Raw genomic sequence first — 24,366 nt, 5'->3', positions numbered from 1 at the left:
CGAAAAAAAGTGAGATTACCATCACGGCAGGGCTGGTCGGCTGGATTCGTTCTGGTCGGAAGGAGACGAGAGCCGATTTGGATTTCTATTTCGCCCTTGCAAAGTGTAATTGGATGGAAAGGGTTTTCTGTTTGATCTTGTGTCTTACAATTTCGATGAAAGTCGAAGCCTGAGCTGTCCCGAGCTTCAAAATATCTTCTCTCGCCCTCGGGCGACCTCAAAAACAACTTATTTTCCCATATTTTGTTTGGGAGCGACCTGCGCCAGCTGCGCAACAGAATCTCAAGATGCCTCACCGCGCGGCATCCCCGGCGATGTCGGAAAATGAGTTCGACATCACAGGCGCCCTCTTCCAGAATGACAGCGACTCCGACAACGAACAGCCCTCGGCCAAGTCCAAGCGGCAGCCTCCGAAGAAGGTTCCCTCGCAGGCGCTCGACTTCCTCGGCGATGTAAATGAGGACGATGACGACGATGAGGCTTTTATTGCCGAGCAGCAGACCTCTGCCAACCGCAAGGCCTCGAATCTCAAGGGTCGTACTGTTAAGAAGGGTGGTGGTTTCCAAGCCATGGGCTTGAGTGCCAATCTGTTAAAGGCAATCGCTCGGAAAGGCTTCTCGGTACCGACTCCCATTCAGCGCAAGACCATTCCGGTTATTATGGACGACCAGGATGTAGTTGGTATGGCACGGACTGGTTCAGGAAAGACGGCCGCTTTCGTTATCCCCATGATCGAGAAATTGAAGAGTCATAGCACCAAGGTTGGAGCCCGCGGCCTGATCTTGTCCCCATCGAGAGAGTTGGCACTGCAGACATTGAAAGTCGTCAAGGAGCTGGGCAGAGGTACTGACCTGAAGTCGGTACTTCTTGTTGGTGGAGACAGCCTGGAGGAGCAATTCGCGATGATGGCCGGCAATCCAGATATTGTTATTGCGACACCCGGCCGATTCCTGCATCTGAAGGTGGAAATGAACCTGGACTTGTCCAGTATCCGCTATGTCGTTTTCGACGAAGCTGATCGACTGTTTGAGATGGGTTTCGCCGCGCAACTAACAGAGATTTTGCACGGTCTTCCTGCGAATCGGCAGACTCTCCTGTTCTCTGCCACTCTTCCGAAGTCCCTTGTCGAGTTCGCCCGCGCCGGCTTGCAGGAACCTACATTAGTCCGTCTGGATACCGAGAGCAAGATCTCGCCCGATCTTCAAAATGCCTTTTTCTCCGTGAAATCCTCGGAGAAGGAAGGAGCCTTGCTTTACATCCTCCAAGAGGTCATCAAGATGCCGACTGGGCCAACCGAGGTTTCGCAACAAAGGAAAGAAGAGGATGCGAGCGCCAAGAACTGGAAGAACAAGAAGAGGAAGAGAGCGGAAATGGAGAAGGCTGTCAATATGAGAGAGTCTCCAACCAAGCATTCGACAATCGTTTTCGCCGCGACGAAACACCATGTCGATTATCTTTACTCTCTACTCAGCGAGGCGGGATTCGCCGTGTCCTACGTCTACGGTTCTTTAGATCAAACCGCCCGAAAGATTCAGGTTCAAAACTTTAGAACGGGCATGACCAATATTCTCGTTGTCACCGACGTTGCGGCTAGAGGTATTGATATTCCTATCCTCGCAAATGTCATCAACTACGATTTCCCCTCCCAGCCAAAGATTTTTATTCACCGTGTCGGTCGAACTGCGCGTGCAGGGCGCAAGGGCTGGAGTTACAGTCTGGTCCGCGATGCAGACGCTCCTTATCTACTTGATTTGCAACTATTCCTAGGAAGAAGACTGGTTGTTGGCCGCGAATTTGGTGATCAAGTGAACTTCGCCGAAGACGTTGTCACGGGCAGTCTACCCAGGGATGGCCTCTCTCAGAGCTGTGAGTGGGTAACTAAGGTCCTGGACGATAATGCCGACCTTGCAGCCCAACGCACGGTCGCTGCTAAAGGTGAGAAGCTCTATATGCGAACCCGGAACTCGGCATCTCTTGAGAGTGCGAAGCGATCGAAACAGGTGGTTTCTTCCGACAATTGGACAAGCATACACCCGCTCTTCCAAGACGAAACCAGTAATCTAGAGGCCGAGCGGGAGAAGATGCTCGCCCGTATTGGTGGTTACCGGCCGCCAGAGACAATTTTCGAGGTCAACAACCGGCGGATGGGGAAACATGAGAACGTCGACGCTCTCGATACGATCAAGAGAGTTCGTACCACTCTAGAGTCCAAGAAGAAGCGTGCGCAAGCGAATGAAAAGTCCGAGTTCCTAGAAGACGCTTCCGACGACGAAAAGGCAGCCAACGAAGCCGGAGAAAACGAGAACGAGGGAGCATTCTCTGATGAGGACGACGACGTTCCCACTGGCGTGGCAGATAACATGTCGATGGCATCCGATTCAGAGCTGGAAGTCACCTTCTCGTCATATTCACAATCAAAGGAAAACAAGGCGAAGAAAGCGAGCGCGGCATCTTTCCAGAACCCTGAATACTTCATGTCCTATACCCCGAATAACAACTCCCTGGTGGAGGACCGAGCTTACGGTGTGCATTCCGGTACCAACTCCAACTTCGCCCAGGCCTCACGCAGCGCGACCATGGATCTGGCAGGCGACGATGGAGGCCGCGGGTTCGGCGAGGCTCGTACGCTGATGCGCTGGGACAAGCGACACAAGAAGTACGTGGCACGACAGAATGACGAGGACGGCTCCAAGGGCACGCGCCTCGTCCGCGGTGAGAGCGGGGCGAAGATCGCAGCCAGCTTCCGGAGCGGACGGTTCGACGCTTGGAAGAGAGGTAATCGTCTCGGCCGCTTGCCTCGGGTGGGTGAGGCCGAGGCTCCTAATCTCACTGCTGGTCTCAACGCAGCCATCTCAGGCAAGCGGTTCAGGCATCGCAAGGAGCAGGCACCCAAGAGGGCTGATCCTCTCCGCGGTGATTACGAGAAGATGAAGAAGAAGGCTGAACTCGCCAAGGAGCGAGCAATGTCCAAGGCTGGCGGCGCAGCACCCCGTGGCAAGAGCGAGCTGAAGAATACGGACGATATCCGGATTGCGCGCAAGCTGAAGCAGAAGAGACGAGAGAAGAATGCTCGTCCCTCGAGGAAGAAGTAACTGGGAGGTTGATTTTCAGAGTCATGTATATACCAGGAATTGCCTATGATACCTGCTACAGTGTAATCTTTTTTTATACCGAAGCCCAATTCAGATCATTCTAGGGAACGACCACGACCAAACTTCCCTGGTGACAAAGTCCTTACGCAGAATATCTTTTCGGAGATGTATTTACCTTCCAGCACTTATGCCAAACCACAAAGCTCTCTCAATAAAACCGCCAATAAGTTAACACCCCTTCAATACTCCGTACAGAAGCCAAGCTTAGAATTCAAGGTGACCGGAGTTCGCTCGACCGCAAAAGGGAGAACTAGATAGAATGCAAATGGACGATCCCAAATCTCCATCAGCTGGACTATTGATTCCGACGGTGAATAGTGGAGCATCTGTGCAGCGCTATTGCGTTCTCCGCGAGGCCTCTTCTTTGGTAACTCGTTTTCTTTGCTTTTCCTTTGGCACTTGGTAGATCCACACCCCTTCTCCTGCCTGCCACACCGTCACACCCATCTTCCTTGGTATGCTGGAGGGCGAGCGCTGATGGGAACTGTAGGATGTCACCAATTGTCATAGAAATAAATCTATAGAATATGCTTACGGAAGTGTTTTTGTCTGATATGCTGAGTTTTATATGCCGATCAAATATTTCAGAATGCGAATGCAGTGCATATCACGTGACAGAAGATCGACCGATCATGACAAGGGGGGAGGTGTGGATATAGGACCTTTTTCTTTTTTGTCTATGATTCCTTGCTCTTTATTTCTCCGTCGGTGTTGGGATTTGGGGGAGTCAAGTATGATAGATCATCTTCAGCAGGGGATGCGTCCTTGCGTCCTTGGCTTTCTCCATTCTTTTATTTCCTTTTGTGAGAAAATAATTCCTCTTTTCAAACCAATAAATATGGACATGGCTGTACCTAATACATACAGAACTTCTCTATACGCAATGACTATTTGGGTACGTACGATGCTCTCAAGAATAATCATCCGAGAGCTAGTAAGGTGGGTTGAGGGTATTGTCTGGCCTGCGTAGATCAGATCAGCAGCAAGGGTTTTGGGTGCTTCTGCATAAATGGCACCGGTCTGAATTTGACTATCTCTTATTCGTGCTTCGATTCGATTAATACCGAGTACTGTCGGTCCATTGGCCTTGTGACTATCAATGTACGCACAAGTGTGATTTTTTGCAAGCATATCTCAGATAGCCAGGCTTCTGATTTTCAAACTCGACTTCCGCAGACAGAACTGTTTAGGGCGACGCAGGAGATACTGCAAGAGAACATACTTTAGGCATATGATTCAATGCGTTGATGTCTGATACGTGGATATTTGAGCGCGCACTGCTACCACGTTGAATCTCCAGCTGATTCATTATGGTTGCTGAAAGGCCAAACGGAGTATAACTAGTTAGTCGAGCGTTGACCCAAAATGATGGGACTGTCGATCTGTATGTAGATGATTGTGTAATACATTAATAAATGCCAGCACTGGATGTTATTTATCCAGCTAGGTCATAGCTGCAGCAAACCGGCCACTGAGCAGTCTCACCGACATTAGCCAGCTCGACTGGCTTAATCCAGGGCTTTCCGACTGCGAATTCGAGTATGATGCATTCTTTATGCCAGTGACTTGTCATTTCGCCAATTGAGAGCAGATTAGGCGATCTATGTGCAATTCCATGAAGGGGAAAAGGGGCTTCTCGTTGCGATACTTGTGTGGTGCATCTTTTCGAAGGTCGACTTACTGAACCTGCATCGAGCCTAAGCGTCCATTGCTACCACAAGATTGGCAAGGGCAAACTTTGAAGGCATGGCGATCGCTCTCGGATCGAACGGTTCGGCGTTTACTCTGTACTGGTTGCTTGATAACCGCACCCTGCTCATCAATTGGATCGTCAGACCACCCTATCAAACCTTCGGTCGTCAATCTCCCCAACTGATGCATTGAGGGGGGTATCACGAGGGGCGTCGTAACAGCAAATGGTCGCACAAGTTTCAAACTACTCGCCAATTGTATGGCAGTAAGTGGAATACCGGCAATGTGAAGGCGTCCACAAAGTTCAGTGGCTTTATGCGAAAGGAGAAAAGTGGTGATGTTATTATAACATACCTGCTTCTCCTATCACCGTTATCATAGGCATTTGAGAAGATCACACAGCGCAACAGACAGGGAACGCAAGTCTGAGACCGTTGGTCCTCTTTCTGGGAGTAGTCGTAATGTCGGTCTTTGGGGCATGACACTAGCCTCTCATCGCCGCATAATTACTGCCCCAGAAAGATGTCCGTAATGGGTGTGCTTGCCCAGTCAGAGAAAGGTAGACTCTAAGACTCGGACGCACAATTCGGTGAGAGTAAAGAAGAGAAAGTAGGTTGATAGACTCGACGACGTCGTGTATATTTGCAACTCGCTATTCAGCGATGGGACGAGTGGCAGCTGTTATGCGCGCTACTGATAAACAATGACTGATCAGCCTAGAAGGCGTCTAATCAGTGTCTGAGTTTGCCCATCCCTGGCTTTTGCACATGAAGATCTCTTGTAGTAAGTGCCCCAAAATTAACAGGCACAGCGGTCTGCTGGCGTTGTGAAGTTAGGGAAGCCAACTTCAAGACTGAAGACAGGGAAAGGCGCGAAGCCGATGACCCGTGATCAATGACAGGAATTTACAGCGTATATTCATTCAACCTACTTCACATGTTCCACGGCGAGGAATCTGGTCAATGCTTAGCGAATTTATCGATCCGGGGAATAACTCTCGATCAGGGGAATAACTCTCGATCAAACGTGGCAACAAGTCGGGTCTGATTGGGCTTTCTCGGAATATTTTGCACTCTCGTGTAGCGAGCTGTTGTGGTTTTGCAACAGTGAGATGCATGCTCTCGCAGCTCATTCGATACTGTAGAGCAGCAGTTTGAACCATACAGACAGCACGGAGTAAGGTTGTCATGACGCCAATTGGATAAAGAAGGGTCATTCGCAAATACACCTTTACCTTCCTTCACCTGAGCCGTACGCTGTCGTATACAGGACCAGGTCAATCGACCTGCAGAAATTGCTAATACAGAGTAGATAGAGTAGGATGTTGTCGACACTACTGCGTCCTCCGTACTATCATTGCGTACTTCGTAGATAAATGGTAGCGTGACAAATCCCGGTGTCAATCGTTGCCCCATGAGTGAGTCCTGCGTGCTTCCCAAAAGAGTAGTAGCTCTGCTCACGAGGTCCACTAAACCAGATCCGGGTAAGACGCAAAGCTCCAGCAAAGGAGAATGCGAGCCTCGTCTGTTCAAACTCGAGATATCCTCAAGAAATTCCAAATAACGACAATACCAGGCCACTCTAATATTATTGCTTTTTTACTGGCTGTCATCGTTGTCTCTCAGGCATAATTTCAGAATTGATGCCATAAGTCACGGGTCATAAGCAAACTTGCGCTCGATAGTTCAAGCTCAACTCCCGTCAGTAAACAATCGAATCTTGCGAGTTGCGCATGTCCCAACAGTTCATGAAGATCTTACGCGACGTATTATTACTCCTCGAGACGAATGGATCTTAGTGGTTGGTGGCTGAAGCTATTGACGTTTCTGAGCGCCTAACTCTTTGGACTAACGAGCCGATCGTGCTGGCGCCTCCCGCTCCGGCATGCATGAACTGCTTACGGAGTACATTTGGCTGAGACTGACTCCGCGTCTCATCACTGAACGCTTGGTCCCCCCAACCACAGCCAACTGAAAGCCTGAAAGCATCGTATCAGTGTACTCCGTATCAAATCACACAACGTATCCATCACACTGTGAGCCTGCGATTGATGACCATGACCGTCCGGGCCCCTTACTGCTGGCACCTCGTGCGGCCTGTTGTACAATTGGAGTTCATGGCCCGTCTCCAGCCCCTTTCGTGCTGAAATCTCGGCTCCGACTGATATGATCGACCGTTCTAGCTGAGCATTTAGCCTCATGTTATGTACGAAAGTGTTGGCGTACAATCTCATTGGCATGTCACCTCGTCGTCCGCTTGTCTCTGCTAATTGATTCCTTACGCGCAAGGATGTCACAAAGCGCGACAAACGAAGAACCTGATAGCAAGCAAAGAAGTTACCTGACACACTACGAACTGGCAACCACAGTTAAAGCCTCGAGAATTTTTCCGACGTCGCTCCGCCCCAGTATCTGCTACCATAGCTTTGGAGTTTGGACCCTCTTTCAGATAATGAACTCGGCACCAACCGGAAGTGGATAATCCCCAAAGATCCAACTGGTGATTTTCAATGCATATACTCCGCACTCCGTACCTTTTATGCCGCCCGAGTTGTTCGACAAGTCAACAGCCCCGAAATTCTTAATTTTTTACCGCATGATCATGCTCAGTGGGTTCAGTGTCAACCTTACCGGAGAGTTGGAGAAAGCACTGACTCGAACGAACGGTTCTTATCGGACATAATCAGGCAATAATGGACAATCTTCACGCATATCATTTGGACGCAAGGCGACTGGAATGAAAATACCCCATCGAATCCTTGTCAATTTCGCCGTCTAGAACGTTGCGGCTGCAGCTACAGCTTGATACCAAGTACTCCGTACTCCGTACGTAGCATTCGTATCCCGACTACTCCGTCTACGATCAACTATTATCCTATGTACCAGGGACCATCGTTCCATGCTGACCAACCTTGAGCCGTAGAGGTTGCGCGCTTTGGCTCTCAGCGGGTTGGCTTGCTTTTCCGGAATAAGAGCCGTACTAGGCTGGTGATCCTGATTCATGAGAGAGCTGGTCCTACTCTTACGCCGGAAAATGACGGTCGATCCAATAGCTTCGAGGGGCCACCTATGAAAACAGACGAACCAAATTTGTGCACACTGCATTATGCACTCTGCAGGTGCTGTGTGCGACTTCAGTTCTCTTTGAGTGGACTCCGCAGTCCACGCTGTGATGCGAAGAGCACAAGTTAGATACTCCATGAACTTTGTCATAGAAACGAGAGCGCGCATTCTTCTAACTCATCGATTGAAAAGTACGACCCAAATGAGCTTAGAGCGCTAAAGATGAAGCACCAAGATGTATCGAACATCTTCATACGAGATATGTATTTTGTGGATGAATTGCTATGACAGTGGGTCTTACTCTCAAACCGCTGGGACACAACACATTACGGAGAATTGTAGCTTTTGTTCCTTCGCTGGAAAGCTTGAACTGGCGTCTAGCGTCAAGGTCTTTTTGACCATACGATAAACCTCATTGGCTACCACAACTACTCCTCGGAATTGTCTTTACACAAGATTCATTAATTCCATGAGCGCCCAGTGTCTAAGGTCTGTCTGGTCAAGTGTCAAGTTGTCAAATCAACATGCTGTCCCGTGCCCTCGGAGCCACACGAGTTCCACGACGATCTGCATTCCGGGGCTGGGGTTGAGCAAGATTCCACCAGGATTCATTCCTGAGGATCTCCGTATCATGACGGAGAAAGAGATTGCTTCCATTTAAGTCAGGTAATTTCGTAAAAGAAAGGGCTGACCATTGTCAGTGAAAAGAACAAAGATGAGGACGAGAAAAGGGAAAACAGAGAACGTGAAACCCTAAGAGGAAAAGAATAGTGAAGTCATCATCATTTGGACTGATGAAGATCATTTAGGAAAGTAAGCAGCTCCTTGTGAGTTGCTGGATCCTCAGCATTATTACGGTCTAAGACTCTTAAGGTAATGCATACTCCGCCCCAGCGACTCGAGCTGGAGAAAATAAGATACAGGCGCCGTGCTATTGGTCAGAAAACAGGATTCGGTGATTTCTTTTTTGGGCTTTTAAGAAAAACAGCCGGTGCTGTGTATCCTTCTCAACTTTCTATCGTACATGTCTCATGTGCGGAGGGTACACAGACAACCAGCTCTGTGCTGATTCTGCGGAACTGCTGATACCATTGGACCGACAAGCTAAAAATCCTGACAACTCTCCAGAAAAAAACTTCTTGCAAGTCGCTCCCTCACTTTTCTCAGTCCCAATTCCCCAAATCCCAATTCGGTTTTGACCGCATGTCAAACTGGGTCGGAATGAGCTAAAGAATAATGACAAATGCGCAGCTCTCTCCCTGCCGAGCGGACTATTGACAAGAAGATGCAGGCGGGCGGGCGCGGACGTCGATCCGTTGCTGGCTTCCTTTCGCCTTGCGTCCAGTTCCCTGATTCGGCAACATCCCATAATTTCACTTCCATCAAGAACAAAAGGGGAAGAGGAAAAAAAGAAAAAAGGGGAAAAAGGAAAATGGAAGCAGAGCTGAATTTCTTGCCCCACTCCACAGGAGCAGCTGTTCTCGAGCTGGTCTGCCCTGCTAGGATGCTTCCTACCTAGATACTGCATGCTATGGAGCATCGACATCGCCCCAAGAGGTTGTTTAACCTTTTTGGGAATGTGTCACTGGCAGTGTCACCCTTATTCCCTATCGAGGTCCATCTGGAGGAGTCTGTTGAAGAAGAGGAAACAAGGGAAATGAGAAAAAGATTGTCGGAATCATTCAAGGGGAAAAAAGAAGAAAAAAAAAAAGAAAGAACGAAATGCCACAGACACAAAGGGACTACTAGCAACAATGTGACTGCGGGTCTGTTCGAGGCTCATCACTGAAGATTGAGGCCTTATTATTGATTGGCCTTGACTGGGACCCCCCCCCCCCCTCCCTCCCCGGAGGATTGGAACCTGACTATCAGTCTACTATTTGTCCCTCTAATTCTCCCATTCCTAGTGAGCAGTGACACCTTTCCGTCGTCCGGACTCCGGAGCGCCAAAGGAAGACTCCCCCCTCCTCCATTTTGTCTCCATTGAGATCTACCGTGATGGAGATCAAGGCTATCGGCTGCTAGTCGCTGTTGCACTGGCCACTACTATAACCCACTCTTTCCTCACGTCGCATGGCGCACCAGAGCTTTTCCCGTTTTAAGGTAGAACCCTAATCTAACCTGAGAGAAAAGGAAAGACTAGATCGTTCAGACTCCATCAATCGGTCTTTCACTATTGTCTCCTCGCTCGAAGCAAGTCTTCCACTTGACGGTTGCTGAGCTGTATGCCACTTCTGGCCGCAGAAGAAAAAAAGAAAAAGAAACCGATATCCAGGCCTCCTCTGACTCTCTATTTGTTCTTTTCACTCCATCAGCCGTTCAAATTAATTGGCAGAACCAAGTGGTGCGTCTCATTGCCCCGTATAGTTCACCGTTTTTCCCTTTTCCCCCTTTTGGGTAGTGGACTGTCTCCAAAGTTCACCCAAAAGCCATAACGTCTGGGGCCCAATTTTCAGCATGCATCGTGACTCGGAGGTAAGGCATATCTGCTTTCCCTTTTTGCGCCGTTTTCTTTCTTATTTCCTTCTTTCGTTGAAATGTCCCGTTCTATACTCCTGCCTAGCCCCATTGATCGCCCTTCCCATACTGCAATAAATCAACCCTACATGAGAACAGCCGAATCTATGGAGACCGCTGTCATGTTGTGGGCATAATTCAATGATCGACACATCCTAGTTTATGACTTGTCCAATCGCGGATATTGTACTGACTGATTATAAGCTCCTCCGGTCCTTGGACTTGTAAGCGTGAGAATCTCAGATGACGACCGGCGATTGAGAAGAACTATTGCGATTGGATAGACACTGCAACTCCCGAAAGCCTTTCTCCATGCCAGATATGCTGCCTATTTCAACATCAGATCTAGTTTACTTTCTGTTCCTTTGAAACTTTCCAGTCGTAGTTCCTTTACAGCAACAGGGACCCTCAACCTACCAAATGCAATCACTCGTCCTTCCCCCTACAGCCCTCACCAGCACACAATTTGGACATCCAAGGTTCAGTTCAGCCTCCGAACGGCTTGCTCTTAATTACACGCTACCGACAAATGCTCGTCTGTGCAATCCCCGGGATCTTCCACCCGTTCACCCTATGTCCAGCTCGGTCCCGGCAGAAGACCCGCTGGAGACTCCTCGACACGTCAGGCCGCCCCCTCATACAACAGGACTGCCAACAGTTACGGCTGTGCCAGTGACCGCGCCCGCGGTGACAACGGCGTCTGTCTCAGAGACGGCTCTGGCGTCGGGATCTTCAGGCCCTGCGACAGGCCATACTTCAGCATTCCAACAATATGTGGCCCAGACCACTAGAGAAGAGATACGACCACCGTTCATCTTCAATGAATCTGTCCCTGGTTCCCAAGCACCGCTGGGGACCACTGAACAACGAGCGGCCCAAGAGCCCTCGACGACCTTTCCATCCTCGAGTTTCGGAACCTCACCGACTGGCACAACTACTAGAGCGCTGCTGCCAAAAGGGACGAGGCGCACTAAAGCTCACGTCGCATCGGCGTGTGTTAATTGCAAGAAGAAGCATCTAGGGTGCGATCCTGCCCGACCTTGTCGAAGGTGCGTCTTGTCGGGAAAGGAGGTAAGCCAATCTATTCTAGTCCACCTGAGACGCAGTTCGTTGCTAAGGTGAATACTGGTGGGGAAAAAAAGGCTACCTGTGTTGATGTTACGCATAAGAAAAGAGGAAGACCGCCACTGAAGGCTGAGGATGCGTCTCTCAGGACGTACACATCACAGGCAGAGAATGCGGTGACATCTGGAGAGCAGCAGCCCCCTCTAGCCAGACGCACTCATACGCATAGGTCCACCGGCTCTCGCGAAATTCGACCTGTGACAGACCTTCAGATGCCTGGTACACCACACGGGACAATCGGGTTTAGGGCTGCGCCAGGTCACCCTCACAGGTGGTCGACTTCCGTATTTCCCCAGGTTGTGGATCCCTCAATATCGATACAGGCAAACCTTGGACATAGGCGATTTTCTTCTTCTGGTTCCATACCACAGATGACAGCCGCGACACAGTCGGGTTTTATGCCTCTCACAAGTGGGTTCAGTCCTGTGCTCAATCTCGGTCGCGCGCCAATGGGCGCAGGAAGGGCTCTTTCTTCATATACTCACCAGGGATTACCTCCTACCACATCTCCTCCGCAATTTCAGCAACCGTTCGGTGTGCCCATGCCGCCATACACAGTGAGTCCGAGAATGGTGAGCCGGTTGCCGCCGGGCGACGCTCGCGAAGCATACCCCGAATCTCCAGTCCGATTGCCCCCCATTTTCCCTCCAGCGATGACGCACTCTCGTCCCGCACCACAGGCACATCGGTTGAGCGATCCTTACCCGGCAGTGTGGTCGCCTCGGCTCCGTGAGGAGCTGATGCAGCCACAGCCACAGCAGCAGACTGGCGGGTCGTCGCCGCACAGTTTTATGGAGCCAATTTCTTCTGCCGCGCAAACGCGTCATGCAGCGCTCGAACACGGCCACGGAGAAGTAGGGCCGCAACAATCAAATTCAATTATACAAGGAGCACAAGCTCTTTCAGTGCAGTCGTCTCCAGCTCGTCCTCGAGACGAACAACCAGCTGGGGGAGCCGAAACAGGCGAATCCAGGCCCGCGAAGAGGCGAAAGATGGCCTTGGATGATATGGTGAACGACTGATCGTCTCCTATAACAGGACTTGATATTGGTCCAGATTGGCCTCTTTTTCTTCGATTTTGGCCGCTTGGAAGTCCCCGGGGACCCCCTCAAGACATCTATTCTTGTAGCAGGTCCTACGAACTGAACGACCCTGATGCTTACATTTCCTTTGTCCGTGTACCTCGAACGCCCATCGTAATTCACTGTACGATTTGATCACCACTCATCGCTGCCTTGCGCAGCTCACACCACCCGCGGACTCACTATTTCCTTTGTTTCTGATATCCCTGGATTTGCATGCGCTCCAGCAACCCCGGTGGTGGCATTTTCACATCTACTATCCGGATTCCAGCCTGGTCTACGCTATACATTGGCCGCTGCGTATTCCACGATCATCGTCATCTTCCATTCTTTCCGTTTCATCATGGTCAAGGTTCATCTCTGGCGTTTTGTCTCCTTTGTATTCTCGGAGTTCTCACGGGGTCACGCCATTCGCATTACTGTATTCGATCATCCACACTGCTGCATAATGCATAGGAGGGGAGCGGGACATATATATAATTTTCGTTTTCGTTTTTTCTGGTTTCTCGTTTCTGGTTCCCTTTGTCAGCATTCTACATGTCTCATAGACTATACATACAACAGACTGGCTCTGATATCCTGCTGGACGGATGGCCTAATATCTAGTGCTTGCGACTATACGGCTGGGGGATACTCGGCGGTTGAATAGAGATTTGATGTTGAACTGCCGTTTGCGTTCTGTCTCTATACTGTACGGTAGTATCTAGATCAATGCCACGGAGATGAGTCGTGTATGTCCTCATATCGATCCATCGTTGACCAGCGACAAAATAGGGAGGGTCATGAGTCGTGTCGTGCCATGTCTCATTCGTTCAAGTCACGTATATACACATATCTATTACAAATGTAAACATAAACGAGCACGGGATTAAATACTATAAGAACAACCACATCCCAACTCGCTTCAGCTTCCCAAGCACGCCTTTTTCACTCTGCAACTGTTTGATATGCAGAATCCTCCCAACCCGCGACAGGCTATCACCATCGGCATTGCCATTACTTCCATCATGCTCCGCATTCAGATCATACCGATCAGTAACCAAGTCCATCTCATCCAGATGCACGAACCTCGTCCGCTTAACCAGCTTCCAGACCAAAAACATGACAATCATGACCGGGATCTCGATGTAGAAAGACACAAAGTCGACGGCCTGGAAGGACGGGCTGAAGCAGGACCAGCCCTGCACGAGGATCAGGACGATATTCAGCCCGACGGCGATGATGGGGCCGACGGGGTACGTCCAGTTCTTGAAGGGGAGGAGGTGCTCGAGGTTCTGCCGGCGGATGGCGGCGCGGAAGCGCAGGGAGGCGATGCCGATGCAGACCCAGGAGATTTGGTTGGAGACGCCGACGATGCTGGTTTCACCGTTAGGGGATTGTTTATGAGATCGTTGATATGCTAGGGGTCTTACTTTTGCAACCAGGTCCAGAGCTGGCCGGCTCCGATGTAGCTGGCTCCGAAGCAGAGGCCGCTGATGAGGGATGTGGCTAGTACGGCGACCCAGGGGATCTGGAAGCGGTTGAGGTGGCCGAAGAAGCGAGGGGCGTGGCCGTCTACCGCGAGCGTGTAGAGAAGCCGGGACCCTGCGAAGAGGGCGTGGTTGGCGGCGGAGATGACGCTGGTCATTAGCACGGCGTTGATGAAGCTGCCTGCGATGGCGCTGCCGGCTTCCATGAAGACGATGGTGAACGGGCTGGTGGCGGTGGTTTTCTTTGACAGGTTGGGGTAGTTGTAGGGCACATTGAGACCGATGAGAATGATGGAGATGATGTAGAAGAGGACGATGCGCCAGAAGACATTGCGGACGACTCGGGGCAGGTTTTTAGCTGGGTCTTTGGTTTCTCCCGCTGTGATGGCAATGGATTCCGTGCCGCCACTGGATGAAGTCAGCCCTGTTCTGCATTCCTTATGTTAGAAAAAGAAAAAATGAAACATACTAAGCAAACGATGCCGTGACGAAGACGGAGGCGAATCCACCGATTCCACCCACGAAGGGGGCATCGCCGACATAGAAGTACTTGTCACCGATGTATTTGTGCTCCTTATTGCCCCCGCAGTTGACAGCAATCCCGAGAATGATGAAGATCTGAAAGAGTTAGTCTCAAAATTGAAAATCTAACAACGTGGCGCGGATGCGAGCATACTATAATCGTGATGACCTTCAGTAAGCTGAGCCAATATTCAATCTGCGAGAGATTAGTAACTTCCTTGCTAAAAGCGCACCACGACCATACCTCTCCGTAGACTCTCACAGACATCACATTGAGTAAAATAACAACAATCAGAAATATCAAACTGATCGCCCAGCCTGGGAAGTTATCCGTCCAATACTGCAGCAATAGTTGCAGTGCAATGACATCCGCCGCCGTTGAGACAGCGTCATTAAACCAGTAATTCCAAGTCAGAGCGAACCCAAGAGCATCGTCAACGAAGCGACTGCAGCAGTTGTCAGCGATGCCATCACCCTATCCATGAACGGACTACTCACCCTGCAAAAGTACAGAACGAACCCGCAATGGGAATAAACGCCGCCATCTCCCCCAGACTTAACATCGTGACGAACACAATCCCACCACATATGGCATACGAAATAAGCATCGACGCAGGCCCACCTGTCGCGAGAGCTTTGCCCGTTCCCAGGAAGAGACCCGTCCCGATCGTGCCGCCGATGGCGATCATCTGCACCTGTCGGGCGGAGAGCTTACGAGCGAGCCTGTCGGCGTTGACATGTTGATTGAATTCAAAGGGCTCAGCGCCTGCGGTCTTGCCGCTCAGAGGCTCCTGGGGAGCATGAGGAGGATATTTCTCGATATCATGGACTGTCATCTTTGCTTCGATCATGCAGAGAGAAGACAGCTCTGCGAAGAAGCGCCTCAACCCCTCACCAGACTACTGCCAAGCTCAAGAACCTCGCTTGGGGATCTACCACGGCCAGCAGGCAGTTGGCCAAGATTCTTTTTGGCTAGCAGCCATGTTAGTATGCTGTCGATGAAACTGCGCTCGAAAGGCTCCGACTCACCTCTGGACTACTGCTTCTATACTTCACTTCCCAATTCGGAAATAAGCACGTGACTCTACCAGACTTTTCCAAGTTTTCAAACTCCTTCAAGTCAACTTAAAAGACGGACGAACACCCCGTTACAACAGCAGATGAGTAGGGATTACGGAGTAGTTCAAAGGCAGACGATCCCCCTTCACGAGAATTCTTGCTGTCAGGCTGATTATGCCATTTGCGACCATCTTGACGCAAAACAAAATCCCTGTCTTGACGTTACATTCGAGGGGGTTTAGCGGCGATTGCGTGATCGATAAAAATTACGTACTGAGATGGCTCAAAAGGGTCTGAATCTCTTCATCTTCGATCGATCCAGAAGGACCATCCGCACATGGCTGTGGGCTGAAGAAGAGCAGGAGGATTGACGATTGGTTCGACCAGACCGAATTGCAGACCATGGCTCCACGGTCGACGCCACGCTTTGGCTGAAAAGCTTCATTATTTGTCTTGGCAGTAGGGTATTAGGAATATACACCGAGTTGGTAGCGCGATCTGGAGATAGACATAACTGTTTTGTATAACAATGCTCATTTACAGTATTGTCTATGCTATCACTATATACAAAGAACGCTTTTATTACTCCGCTAGAGAAAAGTGCAATAAGAGAAAAAGGGAGAATGTATCCGTAAATCGTCGATACGGGACCGCTAACCAAGCAAGCCAGTGGCGAGCGATTCCAGATCCTCCAGGGTTTGAACTTGAGGAGGAGCGTTGGCTGCTTTGTCGCTGGGCTTCTTGCTCTTCTTGTACCAAGGCTCTGCTTCCTCTCTGTCGTTCGCCTCGGTGAACTTGACCTTTGGCTTCTTGCTGGGACGTGGTGCTTCGTCCTCGGAGGCGGAGAATCCTCCATCGACGTCTTGGTCCCCTTCGTACGGAGGCAGTTGCACCAGTGTCTCTTCTTCCTCCGCTTCGGCAAGCAGCTCGCGCTCGCGGGCCTTGCGTTTCTCCTTCTTCTCGCGCCGCTTCTGTTTGGCGATCTCCTTGTCCTCCATGTCTGCCATACGTGTGCGCTCCACCTCCTCCGCCAAGAACTTGGCCTGTTGATCCTTGGCGTCGCCCCGGGCCTTGAATTGCTCTTCGTCTTCCAACTCGTACAACTCGTGCGGGTTTCCTTCGTCGTCGTAGACCAGTTTGGTTCCCTTGCCCTTGAATTTGAGTAACTTCTTCTTCGACTTGAGGAGCTTCTCGCGACGCTTGGAATCAATGACCAGAGGTGTACTGCCGTCAATGTGTACCACCTTGACGTCCTTCTTGTCACCCTTCTCACTCTCATCGTCCTCATCGCTTGACGATCCCAGGTCCTTATCACCAGCGTCGAAACGGCGTTTGACGGACAGGAAGTCATCATCTTCGTCCGCATCAGCCCCAGCACCGGCATTGGGTGCAACCATTGTGCCGTCGTCATTGATGAGTTTCGAGTAATGCTCCGCCAGCACGTCTTGGTTCCGCCGCTCAAACATCCGGTCATATTTGGTCCGTACCTGTGGTTCCTCCTTCTTCTTGCTCTTCTTCTCGCCGTCCTCCTCGTCCGAGTCATCGTCGTCACTCAACAGGTGCGCTGCGGCTCGAGGTGCGTTCTTCCGTTGCTTCGTATCGTCTCCCTTGATGAATTTGATCCGGGGTGCACCAGGTAGACCTAAGCTAGCCGCGAACTCATCCAGCTTCAGTTCCTTGAGTTTGAAAATCTCCTTGTCTTTTTGAATATAGACAGATTTGACATAAGAAATGAACGCCTTCTGCCCGAGATACTTGAGCTCAGGATCCTTGAAGCACATGTTCTGTAGCTGATCCTTGATACTCTGTTGTTTGTTCGCCTTAATGTTGATCTTCTCGATGGGTACTTTCTTCTGCTCCAGACGCTTCAGCATGCCTTCCTCCTCACTGGGATCCAAGAACAAAACCGCCCGACCTTCCCGCTCGTACCGCGCTGTACGCCCCACTCTGTGGATATAAGTGTCCGCATCTTCCGGACAGTCAAGCTGGATGACCCAGTCGACCGCTGGGAAGTCCAGACCACGAGCAGCAACATCGGTAGAGAAGAGAACGCAATGCTTCGATTGAGAGAATCTAGTCACAATGTCCAATCGTCCACCCTGCTTCTGACGGCCGTGAAGATGCATCAACGGGATACCAGGCTGTAGATGTCGGAAGGATTCGTATACAAATCGTACTTGTTTCCCCGACGACAAAAATACCATGGTCTTTGACTTGAGATTGCTTCGGATAAAGCTCCACAGGATATCAAGCTTCTGCGGAAGCGGCGTAATCACGTAATGTTGCTGAAGTTTAGATGGCGTTGCTGAAGACGCCGTCTCGTGGACAGCCACGTACTCGGGATCCTGGAGACTCAACCGGGCAAGGTCCGAAACCTTCTTCGTCTGAGTTGCACTGAATAGCAACGTCTGACGCTCTTTAGGAAGGTGGCCGATAATGGCATCCACCGTCTGCTGGAAGCCCAAATCCAGGATACGGTCTGCTTCGTCGAGGACCAGCATCTGGAGATTATATGTGTCGAACAGTGCTGTCTGATCCAGATGTTGTAGCATACGTCCAGGCGTACACACCAGAATATTCATCCGTCCCAGTCTCTCCTGCTCCTCCTTCAAACTCTTCCCACCAATGACCAGACCGGCCGAAAATGTATGATAGCGACCGATTTTCCGGAGAACTTCGAAAATCTGAATGGCGAGCTCGCGAGTTGGAGATAAAATCAAAGCGCCCAACCCATCATGCTCAGCCCATTGCTTACGGTAGAGATTTTCGAGCACGGGGACGAGAAAAGCCAGCGTCTTGCCGCTACCCGTCTTTGCGGCTCCCAGAACATCTCGACCCTTGAGCGCGTGGCTTATCGCACGGGATTGGATATCAGTCAATGTTTTGTAGTGCGAAGACGCAAGTCCTGAAGCAGTCGGTTCGGATAGAGGCAGATCGGAGAAAGATTTGAAGGTCTCTTTGAGGTCAAGATCTTCCACCCGCTGGATGAGGGACGACAGTTCATCCTGCCCACGCTTGCGTTTCAACGTTTTCGATCTTGGTGGCTTTGCATGTTTACCAGTGCGAGGACCAGCGGCAGGAGCCATGATAGTCCGCGTGAGCCTGTATCAAGGGTATTATCCTCACTGATACAGATGGTAGTGATCTTTGGTCGGCCATGAAGCAATCCGCGGTCGGGCGGTGAAGCAACTTTTTTTTTTCCTCCGCTGCTGAGTCAGCCATAGATAAGATTGGCAGCTTATCACAGGCGCTCAGACTACAGGGACTGTTCCTGATCATACAACAAAGACAGAGTAATTGAAGCTTCTGGCATTTGTAAGGTTGAATTTACAATGTCATCCGACGAGCAAGATGCTTTGGACGCACTGGAGAAGGAGGCGTCGGATTTCATCAAGGTATGTGGGAGCTGTCCTAGCTGCAATTGGCGTCAGACTGACACATGCTGCGATGTAGGATGCGGAAATCGATCGCATTCGAAAGGCTTTTCAATTAGATGCGTGAGTATTCTTCTTTACTCTGTTGTTTCTTGACATCTTCTATGCGTTTTACGGTCTGCCGGCTGACAATTTCGCTATAAGATATGCTGTCCTTGACCTTCAGCCAGGTGTCCCCGAATCCGACATCAAATTACAGTATCGCAAAAAGTCCCTTCTCATTCACCCTGACAAGACAAAAAACCCTGCTGCCCCAGATGCCTTTGACCGGCTCAAGAAGGCTCAGACGACATTATTGGATGAGAAGGCCCGCGCGTATCTGGATGAATGTATCGCTGATGCGCGACGGCTCTTGATCCGGGAACATAAGTACACAGTAGACTCCCCCGAATTACAGACCGAAGAATTCAAAAAAGAATGGCGTCAGAAGACCGTTCAGGTGTTGCTAGAAGAGGAAGCGCGCAGACGAAGACAGCTTAAGGCCAAGCTGCAGGAGGAAGGACGAGAGAAGCGCAAAGAGGAGGAAGAGTTGGAGGCACGGAAACGAAAGCGAGAGCAGGAGCAAGCTTGGGAAAATACGCGAGATGAGCGGATTGGAAGCTGGCGAGAATTCCAAAAGGGGCAGAAGAAGGGGACCGATGGTGACAAGAAGAAGAAGAAAAAGATGAAAGTTCTAGGCTAATGATGTCGCATACAATGTCCGAATCGTTCGACTGTGGTCAATTGGCGTTTGGGATGCCTCTATTCTAGTTGTTCTCTCATTTTCTTAATCTTTCAAGACATCTGATTGTGTAACTTAGCGGTTCTTACTCAAGATTCAAGATCTAACCTCATGACCGTTGCAGCCTCCTGAAAGTTCTCTGCAAAATATGGGCCATTCCACACGGTCCATACCCGCCAATCCGCCGGATGCGATTCACGATGTCAAGAGTTAGAACACCATAATCTATACCACTAGTTGATCTTAGTCGAGCAACTGTCTTGAATCGGCCCGCAGTCGGTGATGGCGACGCGGGGCGCGGGGTTGGACTTCTCCGAGGTGATTTCGGAAACCAGAAGATTCTCCAGCCTGTCTCCACCATCGGGAATGCCTTCGTGATCCGCTGTCATTCATCTGCCCTTTCGTATCAAGAATCTCTCATGAGGTACCTTAGTACATGGAAACTTCGTTATTCTCTGCAATTTGCCCTCGACAAACTATATGATCCTATCTCTCATCCGTGACACCACTGGCTTTGCCGATAAGTCAGTGATACAGCGACATCACATTCCGCCCCCGCTACAACGTCCACCAAAGCTGCATACCTTATAAGTACGCGGAGTATATTTCCCACGTCAAAACAGCCACAGAATCCAGCAATTGGGATGCAAGACATGAGAGAATCTGCGTCCGAGCCATCTAGAGCGCTCTCAACTTCAAATGGCGCCGCAGTGAACAGCCAACAGCCTCCACCACACTATCCCAACCCCCCTGCCACGACAACAAAAGAAACGGATAACATCCCTTCGTTCCCCTCTTCGACAACCACCGCAACAACAGTCGAATCCTCCCCCTCACTCTCCGCCGTCGTCGCCGACGTCCACCAGCGCGTCCAGTCCTTCCTCCAAGAATCACACCCCCCAGATTCCCTTCTCGCCGCCGTCCAACGACAGACCCGCATCTCACTGGACGTCATCGCAACAGCCCTATCCCGCTACAAGCTCTCCGAACTCTCCCTCTCCTACAACGGCGGCAAAGACTGTCTCGTCCTGCTCATCCTCTTCCTCGCCAGTCTCCACCCGCATCCAACCCCCGAGGAAGGCGGCCTCGCCTATATCCCCGCCATCTACGCCCTCCCTCCCGATTCTTTCCCTGCAGTCGAGGAGTTCGTCCAGTGGTCCTCGCGCGCCTACCACCTCGCAATCGTGAGATTCACCACCGAGCCGCCCCGCACCACCCTCAAGTCAAGCTTCGAGCACTACCTCTCCCTCAACCCGTCCATCAAAGCCATCTTCGTCGGGACCCGGCGCACTGACCCGCACGGGGCCAATCTGACCCATTTCGATCCTACCGATAGCGGATGGCCTGATTTTATGCGCATTCACCCTGTCATTGACTGGCACTACGCGGAGATCTGGGCTTTCATTCGTCACTTGGGTCTTAAGTATTGCTCCCTCTATGATCGAGGTTACACTAGCCTAGGAGGCACTTCAGATACCCACCCGAATCCCAAGTTGCGTGTGGAACACAGCGCCGATTCAGGTCAAGGCGCTGCAGACGGTACACAATCTCAGCACTACCGACCAGCCTACGAGTTGACCGAGGACCAGGAGGAGAGGCTGGGACGCAGCAAATAGCGGCAATTCGACGCCATTCCGGCGCCGTCGTGTATAGCGAGACCTCAACAGCCCTTTCTCTATTTCGCAATCTTCAGTCTCTAACCCCTTCTTACCACTCCCTTCCCCCCAAACCCCGGACGTTGAGCGGTTGCCCTTTTGATTTATGTTCGTCGCAGAGCTATAGACTGTGCATACAACCTTGCATGATTTTCGAAGATGTTCCAATGCCACGGAACTTGATTAGAGCCGTTATCATTTTTAGACTAGGTCCTGGTCTGTTGAACGAGACAAAAAGCGAGCCTACGCTTTTGGACAAATGAAGAATTCAGGAATCCACTTTATATCTTTAGGACTTTTCACTGCTTGATTCGGTAAAATATGCAGCTCTATATAACACATTTTGTTGATCATACATCAAGCTGCAGCATGGAGAAATTAAGGAAAGATAACACTTGCAACGCTCAAATATTAACCTGCAATGACTGGAAAAACCAAAGGCACAAAGAGGAATGAGGAGAATCAAGAGCAAGGGAGGTGAAATGGGAGAGGGTTCTGCAGTATCCGAGCTATTGCAGTGATCATACAATCGATAGGATAATACCTCTTGAAATAAAATAATCCGAAAGATAGGACGTCATGATGCTCGTAATGACTGCCATGGTTGACGACGAGGGCGTTTTGGTGCCTATGAGCAGTGAGGATACGGATATTCCATAGCAATGTGATGGGTAAGACAAAGCTTGAATAGTCAACTCAGAGAGCAGACCTTGGAGACGTCATGAGGGCATCCTTGCAGGGGGAGATGGGAGACAGAGAATCAACGTCCATGTTCTCCTTCTGGGGACTGGAGCCTTGGGACCGAGCCTTGACGCATGGAGTGCTGGGCATAACTGTCTTGGAGGAACTGGCAGAAGCATTGTTTGGAACAGCATGGCGGTCATAGAGACGTCCATGATATATCGGGGTGGTCTCCCAGGTTGCTGGACTGTTCCTGGTTGACCATGAGCTGAAAGGCATGTTGCTAGCCGGATTTTTCATCAACTGGTACCTGCTTATATCGTTAGACCGCTCATGGCATCTGTACCAGACAATCCTTCATACATACGACGGGGAGATGGACGTCGCAGGAGTCCAAGTGGAACCTACTCCGACCGGCGATGGATAGCTGACCTGGGAGTTAGGGCTGAGATGATTCGCGGTCTGCTGGAGACGGTGCAGAGAAGGCGATGGAGTAGAGCCCTGCACCACTTCAACGGAGTAGTTGTACTCTCCAGCACGGTATGCACGGCGCTCGTTGCTTTGCTGTTTCAACATCTTTTGTGCCTTCGTGTCTGCGAACCGGAGGAGCAATTTCACCCCATTTTTGGCGATGTTGTGGAATTCACCCAACACTTTCTCGGCGATTTCACGTGTCTCGAAACTTTTAAAATGAAGTCAGATTGTGTCGCAGCGGGAGATAACCTAGCGAGTGAACACTTACCGAGCGAAACCGACCTCCTTGCTGACGCCAGTTTTCTCGTCACGGCTGATCTTTTCGGAGACAACACGGTACGGCTCGAAATGATGTCGAAGGTCCTGCACATATATTAGAAGGTCGTTTCGGATGAGGCTACCATACTTACAGCCTCAGTCCAAGTGATCGGAACGTTAGTGCAATAGATGTTGGTGGACGTCTTGTCCTCAAGATCCTTCAGGCGCGAATTGCGAGATTTCTGAACCATGTTAGCGTTTGCGAATCTCTGAATGGCATCGATTCACAGTACTTGTGCAAAACTTGCTTGATATCCAAGATAAAAAAAGCCCCGGATGCAGTTCTCGCATGACTCGAAGTTGTAAAACTGGACAAAACCGAATCTGTAAGCGAAGTTAGCGTGACAGGCCAACATAGTAAAAGCTGCTTTGACATACCCTTTGCAAAGCCCCGTGTCCAGATCCACAATCGCCTTGCAACGATCAATCTTCCCAAAGCGGGCAGCATAGGAATGCAGCATTTCGTCCGTGGTCTGTGGCAAGAATCCTCTGATGTAGACGTTGGTAATACCTTCACGGTTCTCGAGGCATTTCGCGAGCGTCACCTCCGAAGGGTTAGTCCACATGGCGGGAACGGCCCTTGGGATTGGAGGTTCCTGTTGAGTGATACTCTCCAGGTCCTGGAGCATGTAGCCATTGGGCGTCTTCATCACCTGGTAAGGGAGACATGGTTGTGGAGGGCCGTTGTAGTTCAATAGTGGAATAGAGGAACTATCCATGGTGGAGACAGCAGGTCCAGGATAGAACTCACACTGGTTGCCAGGAGTTTCAGAGGTGGATTGGCCAGTTACCTTCTGGTTCTCGCTAGCGATCCAACCGTTCCGCTTCTGGCCAGCCAGATTCTGCAGGTTGTTGTCTGCCACGAAAGGAAATGGATATCCCTGCATTGTTGCTGGCCCCATAGGAAAGTTGGGACTGGCACTTGGATACATGGCTGGGAGATACGGAAGGTGGCCCAGCTGGTTTGGTCCAAGGACAGAAGCGGGATTGAAAGACGAAATAGGAGGAATGCCGTTCAGCATTGGCCCGCTGGGGAAGAGGACAAACTGGCCATTGTAGGGTCCACGATTGGCCCCGGACAGGTCCAAGTTTGAGGGCATCGTGAATGGCATGTTGCCCTTGAGGGTGCTGTACTTGGAGCCGGAACGCTGGTTCTGAAAGTTCAGACCTGCTTGAAGAGGAGCAGAACTGTCATGATAACCCTCCGGCTGGCTGGGAAGACCGTTCTGCTGGTAGCCAGCAGCAAAGGGGGCACGAGAATCTTGAGCAGATTGGCCAGACTGGGTCTGATGAGCTTGACCAGAATCGGACGAAGCAGCATGCTGTTGACTTTGGGACTGCATGATGGCTGATTCTATAAAGGATCTTCAAGGTGAGTTAGCAATGCAAAAATCTTCACCTTT

General features: G+C 50.6%; 7 protein-coding genes across 7 annotated transcripts, besides 1 other annotated feature; 4 read left to right on the top strand and 3 right to left on the bottom strand.

The window, feature by feature from the left end:
* Nucleotides 1–287: 287 nt before the first annotated feature.
* On the top strand, nucleotides 288–3,092 carry NFIA_056820 (ATP-dependent RNA helicase DBP10; the record flags this gene model as incomplete). The annotated part of the gene is made up of 1 exon (XM_001258229.1): nucleotides 288–3,092. The coding sequence occupies one exon, from the start codon at nucleotides 288–290 to the stop codon at nucleotides 3,090–3,092; it is 2,805 nt and encodes a 934-aa protein (XP_001258230.1).
* Nucleotides 3,093–5,823: 2,731 nt separating this feature from the next.
* Nucleotides 5,824–5,867: a microsatellite.
* Nucleotides 5,868–10,843: 4,976 nt separating this feature from the next.
* Nucleotides 10,844–12,570, top strand: sclB (putative C6 transcription factor; the record flags this gene model as incomplete). Its single annotated transcript, XM_001258228.1, has 2 exons — nucleotides 10,844–11,445; nucleotides 11,514–12,570. The coding sequence occupies 2 exons, from the start codon at nucleotides 10,844–10,846 to the stop codon at nucleotides 12,568–12,570; spliced, it is 1,659 nt and encodes a 552-aa protein (XP_001258229.1).
* A 935-nt stretch (nucleotides 12,571–13,505) lies between these two features.
* Nucleotides 13,506–15,457, bottom strand: NFIA_056800 (amino acid permease; the record flags this gene model as incomplete). The annotated part of the gene is made up of 6 exons (XM_001258227.1): nucleotides 13,506–13,986; nucleotides 14,043–14,507; nucleotides 14,569–14,717; nucleotides 14,776–14,817; nucleotides 14,866–15,067; nucleotides 15,120–15,457. The coding sequence occupies 6 exons, from the start codon at nucleotides 15,455–15,457 to the stop codon at nucleotides 13,506–13,508; spliced, it is 1,677 nt and encodes a 558-aa protein (XP_001258228.1).
* Nucleotides 15,458–16,333: 876 nt separating this feature from the next.
* Nucleotides 16,334–18,766, bottom strand: dbp4 (RNA-dependent ATPase HCA4; the record flags this gene model as incomplete). Its single annotated transcript, XM_001258226.1, has 1 exon — nucleotides 16,334–18,766. One exon carries the CDS (start codon nucleotides 18,764–18,766, stop codon nucleotides 16,334–16,336), a length of 2,433 nt encoding a protein of 810 aa, XP_001258227.1.
* Nucleotides 18,767–19,012: 246 nt separating this feature from the next.
* On the top strand, nucleotides 19,013–19,796 carry NFIA_056780 (DnaJ domain protein; the record flags this gene model as incomplete). Its single annotated transcript, XM_001258225.1, has 3 exons — nucleotides 19,013–19,075; nucleotides 19,134–19,177; nucleotides 19,259–19,796. 3 exons carry the CDS (start codon nucleotides 19,013–19,015, stop codon nucleotides 19,794–19,796), a joined length of 645 nt encoding a protein of 214 aa, XP_001258226.1.
* A 683-nt stretch (nucleotides 19,797–20,479) lies between these two features.
* Nucleotides 20,480–21,451, top strand: NFIA_056770 (FAD synthase; the record flags this gene model as incomplete). Its single annotated transcript, XM_001258224.1, has 1 exon — nucleotides 20,480–21,451. One exon carries the CDS (start codon nucleotides 20,480–20,482, stop codon nucleotides 21,449–21,451), a length of 972 nt encoding a protein of 323 aa, XP_001258225.1.
* A 735-nt stretch (nucleotides 21,452–22,186) lies between these two features.
* On the bottom strand, nucleotides 22,187–24,306 carry NFIA_056760 (putative RNA binding protein MSSP-2; the record flags this gene model as incomplete). The annotated part of the gene is made up of 6 exons (XM_001258223.1): nucleotides 22,187–22,481; nucleotides 22,539–22,853; nucleotides 22,914–23,008; nucleotides 23,056–23,145; nucleotides 23,197–23,287; nucleotides 23,342–24,306. The coding sequence occupies 6 exons, from the start codon at nucleotides 24,304–24,306 to the stop codon at nucleotides 22,187–22,189; spliced, it is 1,851 nt and encodes a 616-aa protein (XP_001258224.1).
* Nucleotides 24,307–24,366: the final 60 nt, after the last annotated feature.

This window comes from Aspergillus fischeri, genomic scaffold (assembly GCF_000149645.3).
Source record: "Aspergillus fischeri NRRL 181 1099437636266 genomic scaffold, whole genome shotgun sequence".
In the NCBI taxonomy this organism is placed as follows: Eukaryota; Fungi; Ascomycota; class Eurotiomycetes; order Eurotiales; family Aspergillaceae; genus Aspergillus; species Aspergillus fischeri.
This window is presented reverse-complemented; position numbering and strand designations above follow the sequence as displayed.